The sequence below is a fragment of the Habropoda laboriosa genome, unplaced genomic scaffold (assembly GCF_001263275.1).
Source record: "Habropoda laboriosa isolate 0110345459 unplaced genomic scaffold, ASM126327v1 scaffold801, whole genome shotgun sequence".
In the NCBI taxonomy this organism is placed as follows: domain Eukaryota; kingdom Metazoa; phylum Arthropoda; class Insecta; order Hymenoptera; family Apidae; genus Habropoda; species Habropoda laboriosa.
This window is the reverse complement of record NW_017101026.1, coordinates 466,747-475,929: the sequence shown is the minus strand read 5'-3', so window position 1 is coordinate 475,929 and position 9,183 is coordinate 466,747. Positions and strand designations below refer to the sequence as shown.

At 40.5% G+C, this 9,183-nt stretch overlaps 2 protein-coding genes across 2 annotated transcripts in view; one reads left to right on the top strand and one right to left on the bottom strand.

The window, feature by feature from the left end:
• The window catches only part of LOC108577916 (dopamine receptor 1-like), a 31,620-nt gene extending 25,514 nt beyond the window's left edge, over nt 1–6,106 (top strand). Inside the window, exons 2-7 of the mRNA XM_017941147.1 lie at nt 3,866–3,935; nt 4,501–4,810; nt 4,875–5,016; nt 5,141–5,244; nt 5,358–5,640; nt 5,822–6,106. Coding sequence (XP_017796636.1) covers nt 3,866–3,935; nt 4,501–4,810; nt 4,875–5,016; nt 5,141–5,244; nt 5,358–5,640; nt 5,822–6,106 — 1,194 coding nt within the window. The remainder of the gene's footprint in view (nt 1–3,865; nt 3,936–4,500; nt 4,811–4,874; nt 5,017–5,140; nt 5,245–5,357; nt 5,641–5,821) is intronic.
• A 1,651-nt stretch (nt 6,107–7,757) lies between these two features.
• LOC108577881 (methionine--tRNA ligase, mitochondrial-like) overlaps nt 7,758–9,183 on the bottom strand; it is a 3,423-nt gene continuing 1,997 nt past the window's right edge. Inside the window, exons 6-9 of the mRNA XM_017941100.1 lie at nt 9,036–9,177; nt 8,719–8,945; nt 8,397–8,631; nt 7,758–8,314 (exon numbers count right to left, since the gene is read on the bottom strand). Coding sequence (XP_017796589.1) covers nt 7,758–8,314; nt 8,397–8,631; nt 8,719–8,945; nt 9,036–9,177 — 1,161 coding nt within the window. The remainder of the gene's footprint in view (nt 8,315–8,396; nt 8,632–8,718; nt 8,946–9,035; nt 9,178–9,183) is intronic.

Sequence of the window (9,183 nt, the reverse complement as noted above, 5' to 3'; positions counted from 1 at the left end):
CGGTTTATGAATATTTCACTGGATTCGACGATATCACCGCGCGATGTTCAACTATGGAATGCAAATTAAGGGCTAAAACTGAATCGTTGTCTTCCGGGAAGTAACAATAGGAATACGCACGCACACGGGGAACATTTCATTCGATTAAAGAGAAGAAAAAATAGAGGAAGGCGTAGAATTATATTGAAATCCTTCGGCGAATTGAAACTTACCGTTAAAATAACCGTACGATAATCCTTTTTGGAATTAATTGGAAAATATCTACCGCGTAATAAGAATAAATCCTCCTTTATTATCCACACCAGCCCATTTTGAAACCTTTCGAAGAACCTTTTGTTTCACTCCTCTTAAATTCTATTAGACAGTACTTGGTGGTCCTTGATGGTCAGTGATATCACCACCATGTTGTTATAGCAGCTGCACCATAGTCGTGACGAACGAGACCATTAATGCTCCAATTAGCGCGGACATGCGCCCTTACGAATTCTCCAAGCGGAATCCACGTTATTGAATACAATAGCTGGCTGATATCACACCGCTCGCACCAGACAAAATTCTGCCGAGACACGAGATTGGACGATGGTCAAGAAGAGATTTCAAATAAATTCTACACCGGAGGCTTTAAGCCGCGGGCAGAAGTACGGTCGAACGAAGGAGCAAATTCGAAAATTCAAATACGAGAAACGGTTAACCGAGATACATAATCTGTTCCACGGTCTTTCGACGAGAGGGGGCACGTTTTATGCGCGAATAATACGCGGAAAATGGACCTGTTAGCTGTTACAGAAGCCGAAAACGTGTTTTCATTAAACACGGGCAAACTTAATTGGAAGCGGCGCCGGTGCATTACTTTAAACATATTTCATTCCGCAGAATTAGAGCGTTGAAGCTTTATTACATAAACGAAGTTTACCGAGAGACGAATCCGAAATCGGGTATTGAATAAGGTATCGAATCTGTGGCGAAGAGAAAAGAAAAAACGATGGATAATTTCCTCGACAATCGTCCCGAACTGAAATACATATGTACGACGACGTGGACCACGTCGCGTGAATTTCCAAAATTCCCTCTCCGACGCCCGTATCGCATTTCCGCTTTCCGCTTCTCGCTACGATGACACTCTGTATATGGGTACAGGTTTTTGGGAAAAACAAAATACCGCTTGTCAGCCGTGTTCAATATCCGACGATATTCGAATTCCGAAAGCAACGCGATACACGAGAGAGCGGCTTATCAACCGAAATGCACAGCTTTTTGCTCTAAAAGATTCTCCCGTGCCCGGCTCTGTGTTACGTTCACACCTATTGTAACGAAGAAACAATGGTAGCACGTGCTATACTATTATACAATACTTGTCGCTTGCCGCGAGCAATAGCGAAATATCGAATATAAATTTACGCGGGAATAGGAGGTATTATGATCGCGCCGAGATTTATTGCACCGTAAGCCTCTGTTCTATATCCCAGGCTCAGGGAAACGGAACATATTTTCTGTTCCACTACCGGTGCAATTTTATTCCTCGATAAAAGAATATTCTTTTTTTTTTTATATAGATTGTAAATGAAAAATGAAGCAAATATTCGATTTACTTTGACCAACGGAGGTTCAACTATCGGAGCGGCATGAACTCGAGGAAAGTTTGAGCGAGCTATTCATCGAGAAAATCCGGACAAAGTCGCGTTTGATTGCACTTCCCATTTGGTGCAAAATGATCCGACCGTTTAATCCGTGAAATCGGTTCGGGTTAACGAGATATCGGCGAGTCGCCGCTTCTCCTTTCGCATGAGCACGCTGCGCCGCGCGGAGCCAAGAACTTCTGCAAATTGATTCCCGACCAACCTTCCAGCCAACAGGTGCGATTATCGCTCGGGGACTCCGTAATTTACACTAACCCGCCAAACTTTCCAGCACCTACATGCCGAAAATCATACAACGACAGCCTAAAGCCGTCCTAACACTCGACGAAACGTGAAAATCTCCCCGATTTTTCCCATATAACCGTGGCAATTCAGAAACGAACGGTGTTCAACGAGAGATTCATCATTGTCAGCAACGACGGCGTGTTTTTCATTAAGCTACACCACTTTTGCGCTTCCTCGCTGGAGCCAAACGAGTACGGTCGCGCAACTCGCGATAACGGGCTGTTTTAGATAAAATAAAAGCGTTAAAAACGACAAACTTCCAGAGTACCTCTAACGGAGAGAGCATTTAGCGTTTCGCGTTAAATGTATCGTTAATGGTCGACGTCGAGCGAACTTAAGTCCTTCTCAACTTCCACAACAACTTGGAAAACTTTCAAGCTCTCGGTATGATCGCGAGGACGAGTGAAAAGGGAAGATAAATTTGCGAAAGGGGTGAAAAGAAAGGTATTTCGATACCAGCCAACAAACATCCTTCTCAATTTAAACGTTCTCGAATCAACCCTTCGATTTCATCGAAAGAAAAGATTCCACACGTCGAGATACCCTCTCAGGTTATTTGCTCGAACGGGGATGGGGTTCGTAACTAGCGAAGGCCAACTTCGATGTTGCAAATTCAACCGGAAGAGCAATTAGTCCCTCGAGACTAAAGGAGAACGAAGGAGAACGAATCGTAAATTATATCCTCTCTTTCCTCTCTTTCTTTTCTTTCTTCTACCGCATACATATGTGTACATACCTTACGCGTTTATACGTCGCCGCCTGGAAACGAATGGATCTTTTATTTCGTAGCAACGCGTATGGTATGGCATAGCGGTGTGTATATGTACGTCGTCGGAATAAATGGAGCGTAGATCGCAGCGAGCGGGAAGAAAAGGGAGGATTCTTACAGCTTGTCGAAAAAACATTGATATTTACGAGACACCTTTCCCTCCTGTTAAACGAATCCTTCCTTTCTTTGATAACTACACGATGGAAGATCCGTACGAACGTGGAATAGCGGAACGTCATTAATCGAGAGGCTGCATCGTTATCTCTCGGCTGTACCGGAATTTCTTCGCGAGCGTTACAAATACAATTGAATTTTCTAGGAAAAGTAGCAAACGACTAGTCGCTTTGTTGATTTGAATTTTCTAATTAAGTAATACGTTCACGAAGGAGACGCGGGTACTCTACATACATATGTTGCACTACGTTCAGAAAATCAATGCACCGGCAAACGGTGCACCGAGGTTTTTCCCAACGAGAAAAAAGTGACCTTTACCTTAAAAGTGAAACCGGGTACCGTGACTTTTGAGGAAAAAGTATTTCGAGTATTTTTCTTTATTTCGTTTCTTCTTTGAAAATCGACGATAAACACGATCTGTGAATATCGTACGAACAACCGTGTAGTAAAAATATTGGAAAAGGATTAGCATGTAAGTAAGTGTAATAGGAATAGGAATAGGAATAGGAATAGTAACAGTTTCAGACTATTCATAGAAAGATACGTGGCACAAGCTGCTTCACGCTAGTATTACCCTTCATCTCGCGATATTTTTACGTGTCTTCGAGATGGGATAGAGAACGGGTTGACAGACAACGCGTTCAAGCAGAAGTAAAGAGTCTGTAAACCCAACGTCATCTTGGTCCGTCTGTAGTATCGATTTTCCGTGAATACGAATCTCAAGAGTATTCCCGGTGTATCTGCAGCTTTGGCGTGAAATATCGGGGAAAATATCAGGAGAAAATACATAGAAGCACGTTACACCGTGTCCCTATTCTCAGTGGGAAACCCGTGGTGGTACATATCTAGATGGCCAACAGGCTTTCTCTATTCCCAAGGGAAAAAAAGGAGAAAGAATATACACAGTATAGAAACTCGTATTAGAAACGACAAAGATGATCATCTCACACGTTTCTTCTTAATGATACATATTGTAAAAAATCTGTTCGTCTGTTTACAGAATAACCTGACAGACGGGGAAGAAGATCTGCCTGAAGACAGTTTCTCACTGTTGTCGGTGCTTCTAGTTGGTTCGCTAAACTTCCCATTTGATCGATCGCGACTCGCCCCTCGAAGACAACCCTCTGGGAGAGGCCCTTCATTCGAAAACTTTTATCTAAGCTCGCTATATCCCTTCTCTGTTCTCTTCCTGTTTCGTCCTCCGTTCTACATATCTTTCCTCCTTTCTTCGTCCTTTCCATATTCCCCTATGCACCGGTATATGGATATGTACTGTACTAAACAATTTGCTTGTTTATCCTGATATTAAATATTCCATTTTCTTGGAGAAAGCACACCGATATTTCCTGCTTCGTATTCTTTGCCCTGCTGTAATAATGCATTCATCTTCCCTGCTCGTTTCTCTCCTTTAACTCGAACATTATCTAATCTATTTACGCACGCATTTCATAGTTATTGTATTGCACAATGAAAAAGAAAAAAGAAAAAAGAAAAAAAAGAACCTTTTAATATCAGCATGCGTTGGATGTAGAGATTATGTATCTCCGATCAGAGTTGTTCGAGGGGTGAGTGATACTAATTGAACAAACTCGATCGATTCTCCACTAGTCCAGTTCGTTCCAACATTTCTTTCAGGATTTCTCTTCCTGATCCTGATATTTTTATCCGTCGCTGGCAACATTCTAGTCTGCGTGGCGATTTACACGGACCGCGGTTTACGGAGGATAGGAAACTTATTCCTCGCCTCCCTGGCGATCGCCGACCTGTTCGTCGGTTGTCTGGTTATGACATTCGCCGGGGTAAACGATCTCCTCGGCTATTGGGTGTTTGGTCCACGATTCTGCGACACCTGGATCGCCTTTGACGTTATGTGCAGCACTGCCTCTATTCTCAACCTTTGCGCAATCTCCCTCGATCGTTACATTCATATAAAGGATCCTCTCAGGCAAGTCTATCATTTTTATCTTTGGCTCGTCCGAAAATAACGTTCCATACCGTTTTACGATCAGATACGGCCGCTGGGTGACGAGAAGAGTCGCGTTTGCTGGAATCGCTATTGTCTGGTTGCTCGCAGGACTCATATCCTTCGTGCCGATCAGCCTAGGCCTTCATCGAGCAGACGAACCCGTAATTTACGTCGATGGCAAAGAGGTGTGTACTTACCTACTTCCCTTGCATATGTATTTATTCTTTATTTTCTTTGTATAATGTATTATTGTTGATATCGATATGTGGAGAAAGAGCCGTCCCCCATACCGATCGTTTTATCTTTCAGAAACACCCTACGTGCGCCTTGGACCTTACACCCACCTATGCGGTAGTTTCCTCCTCTATATCTTTTTACGTGCCCTGCATCGTAATGCTGGGAATTTATTGCAGGTGAATTGCAAGTAATTTTAAAAGAAACTATTTCTTCAATTAGACAGATAAGATAATTCTCTCTTAGGAGCAAACCTACCTTCTAAACGGACACACTTGATGCTTTTTTCCAGGCTCTATTGCTACGCACAGAAACACGTAAAAAGCATCCGTGCAGTAACGAAACTGCCGGACACCTCAATGGCCAAAAGTTTTCGCTCGAAAAGCACTCGCAACAAACCGCCAAAACCACAAACAAAAACGAAGCCGACGAGTCCTTATCATGTGTCCGATCATAAAGCCGCCATTACAGTCGGTGTAATTATGGGCGTCTTCTTAATATGCTGGGTACCCTTTTTCTGCGTAAATATCGTCGCTGCATATTGCAAGACCTGCATATCAGTCCGAGCGTTCCAAGTACGAACATTTCTTTCTTATTTCATTGAAAAACACTTTACTTTACCAGTCGTTCGAATAATCCCCTTTCCCGCCATTATCTCGTAAACGACGCCATTAAACAATACGAAATTAGATAATACCTGCTGCATCGAAAAATATCTTTAAAGTACGAAAGGAAATCAAAATTTTTGTGTAACAGGTACTCACTTGGCTCGGCTACAGTAACTCGGCCTTCAATCCGATCATCTACAGCATCTTCAACACAGAATTCCGAGAAGCATTCAAGAGAATCCTCACGAAGGGTGCACGTGCCCGAGGAAATCAGCCGTCGACCAGCGAGTGTGGAGAATTTCGATCCGTGGTCGTGCAGAAACGAAACGGGTCTATGATCGAATGTAATATTAGTCCAAGATCGAGCGCGGACAGTTGTCAGGTCGGAATAATGGCGCAAAGACACCGCGATACTATCGTCAGCGCGATATAATTCGACTCGAGTATTCGCTCGATTTATCGATCTTCCTATCGAACGCTATTTGCGCTCGTAGACGTCAGGGCGTGCGTCTCGCCTTCCGTAAATCTCGTGACCGAATGCGCTTCCCAATTTTTCATCGTGGTTATCGATCTTATGCAGCTTACACTCAACCATTTAACACGTAAATAAAACCGCGGACAAAACTCGAAAACATTTCGTCCTTCCTGTCGTTAAATTTTGTGTGTGTAAACACTGTGCGTTCTGGATCCGAAAATACTCTGCGAATATTTCTGCGATCGAATCGAGGAGCGTCTCGCGAACAAATGTCACGCGCTGAATTTTTCAAGGTCTCTGTAGATGGATCGTACAAAAATTTTAAACATAACCGTAATCGTCATCGCTGACTTGAACGACAAAGCTTACCATTTCATCATTCAGGCAGATACGATCAGGAAAATGTACAAAATTCTGTCGAGAGGTTGAGAATGATTTTGAACTTTTCTTCTCAGAGGATTCTTCGTATTTATCGTCTATATCGTGTGTATCGAAACAAAAGCAACGCAATCCGAATTAAACGAAGATGAAAAAACTTATATTTAAGAGAATTACCATCGTAAGCAATAGCTATCTTACATATCAAATGCATCCGTGTTAGGAAAAGTTCAAAAATCTCTCTCTCTCTCTCTCTCTCTCTCTCTCTCTGTCCATTTCTCTCTTCTTTTCCTATATTTTGGCGCCAAAAAGATTTAAATTACTCCACGCTGTAGAGAAGTTGCACAAACAGCGAAAGTTACGATGTAAATTTTTTTATCCAATATTTTTTATCCGTGAACGATGAAAAGGGGACAGAACTTGTCGATACAAATAGACGGTAAAAAAGAAAATTAACGTAAAGACAATCACCAGAAGGTAGTTCAAAACATATCCATGAGACATAATTCACTCTTACAATAAAAGGAAAGATAAACGGGGGAACTGTCTAGAAATCGAACAGGAAGATATCAATTTAAAACTAAGGAAAGGAAAAAACACAAAAAAAAAAAAACAGCAAAATTCGTGGGTAGAAAAATTCGAGTATAGTATTTAGAATACATTCTCATAAAGCAATTGTAATTAATGATAGGATCGCGGTGGAACCCGCTCAGATTCATTTTCCATCTTGTAAATAGTCATTTATTTATTTTTCTATTTGACGGGACACCAACACGCGTTACACATGTTTTTGCATTGTAAACGATGTTTCGTTTAGGTGCTAACGTGTCGCAAAAGAGCGTTGTGCAACCCGTCGAATCTTACTCAAATCTGCGTCATTTATCCAAACGAAGGAGAAATCCTCGCGAAACGAAACTGACGCTCGTCGAGCCTCTTCCATACATCTATATCAGCGATATGCAAAGTGTACTGTATTCCGACGAGAGGAAAACGAAAGTTAAAGATAAAACAACGTAACAAAAAATCACAACTATATTTCTCCTGTCGGAATGACACGTGCACGATGTTGATGTATACTAATGATATAACTGAATGACCGTTCTCTGTAAATATATTAGCATAAGACTTCCACGCGAGTATTAAATTTGAAATGTTTTACTACAACCTTATTATCCTATACCAACACACACACACCTATTTAGTATTAATAATTTACGTACTCAGCCTTTTCTTAATTTTTTATTTTTCTAAAAAATACCTTCTTTGACAAGATGGGTGTTCTTTCGATCGATGTACCCGTTACATGAAGCGGTTTTGTATCTTCCCAAGTGCGATTTACTTGTGGAATTTGAAGAAAATCAAGAAGATCGGAACTTAATCTAGGTAAAATAGGATATAATACTAGAGCAGCCACTCGTATATTTTCGAAACATAAAGATATCACAGACTCTAGTTCTTTTGCAGAGTCGAAATGTTCAGATTTTTTTAAAAGCCATGGTTGATGACGATCAAACATTTGATTAGTAATACGTAATGTATTCATCGCAGCATCTACTACATGATGCAAATGATTTTCCTCGTAATGTTTCTTAGCTTTTTCTCCCAATTCTTCCAAAGCTTTCATGTTTTCTAGAGCTATCTTGGATCTTAAAATGGTTTTATATTCGGCCGCGTTATATATTATCCCTCCTGGATTAATAGTATTACCCAAACATCGATTAATTAAATTTCCTAGTGTATCGGCAAGTTCAGCATTTAATATTCTTTGAACTTTTTGCGTGCTGAAATCTACAAAACAGAAATAAACTGTTTAGATATCAAAACGAAGATCGCTGCTTTTAAATATAATATTGCATATTATTTTCCTTACTTGCATCTGCATGCAGCACTGCTTCTCGCAAAAGAAAGTACCTTAAACCATCTGCTGTAAAGTCTTTTGCAGTTGTAAAGGGTGAAATTACGTTTCCTTTAGATTTTGACATTTTGCTATCTTCAATAGTCCAATGCCCATGACACAAAAGTTGTTTCGGTGGTTCAAGACCAACAGCCATTAAAAATGCTGGCCAATATATGCCATGAAATTTCAGTATATCTTTTCCTATCACCTATGTTTGTAAATAATTTTAGATTTTCACATAGATTTCTTCAATTTTAAATGTTATTCTATATTTGAATAAAATAAAGACATTTACTTGTGCAGTTGGTGGCCAAAATTTTTTAAACGAATTATCTGGATATCCCACTGCAGTTAAATAATTTACCAATGCATCCAACCATACATATATTGTATGAGATTCATCAGAAGGAGTAGGAATTGCCCAAGGCACTCTTTTGGCAGGTCGAGAAATACTTAAATCTTCCAGATCATCTAACCACGAGATCAATGTATTGCGATATATTGCCGGATATATTACATTTTCTAAATACAAAGTTTCAATATTAAAACAGCAAAGTCAGTTAAAACACGTTCGTTGAATCAAAGAAGTTGTATACACCTATGCATACAAACCGTGCTGAAACCAATATTTCAAATCATCTTTAAAAGAAGTAAGACGAAATTTGTAAGTATCTTCTTCTGTCCAGTCTAAAACATCTCCCGACTCTGCAAACGTTTCATTACTACTTTCTGTCATAGAGTTTCTCTTTTGTATTAATTC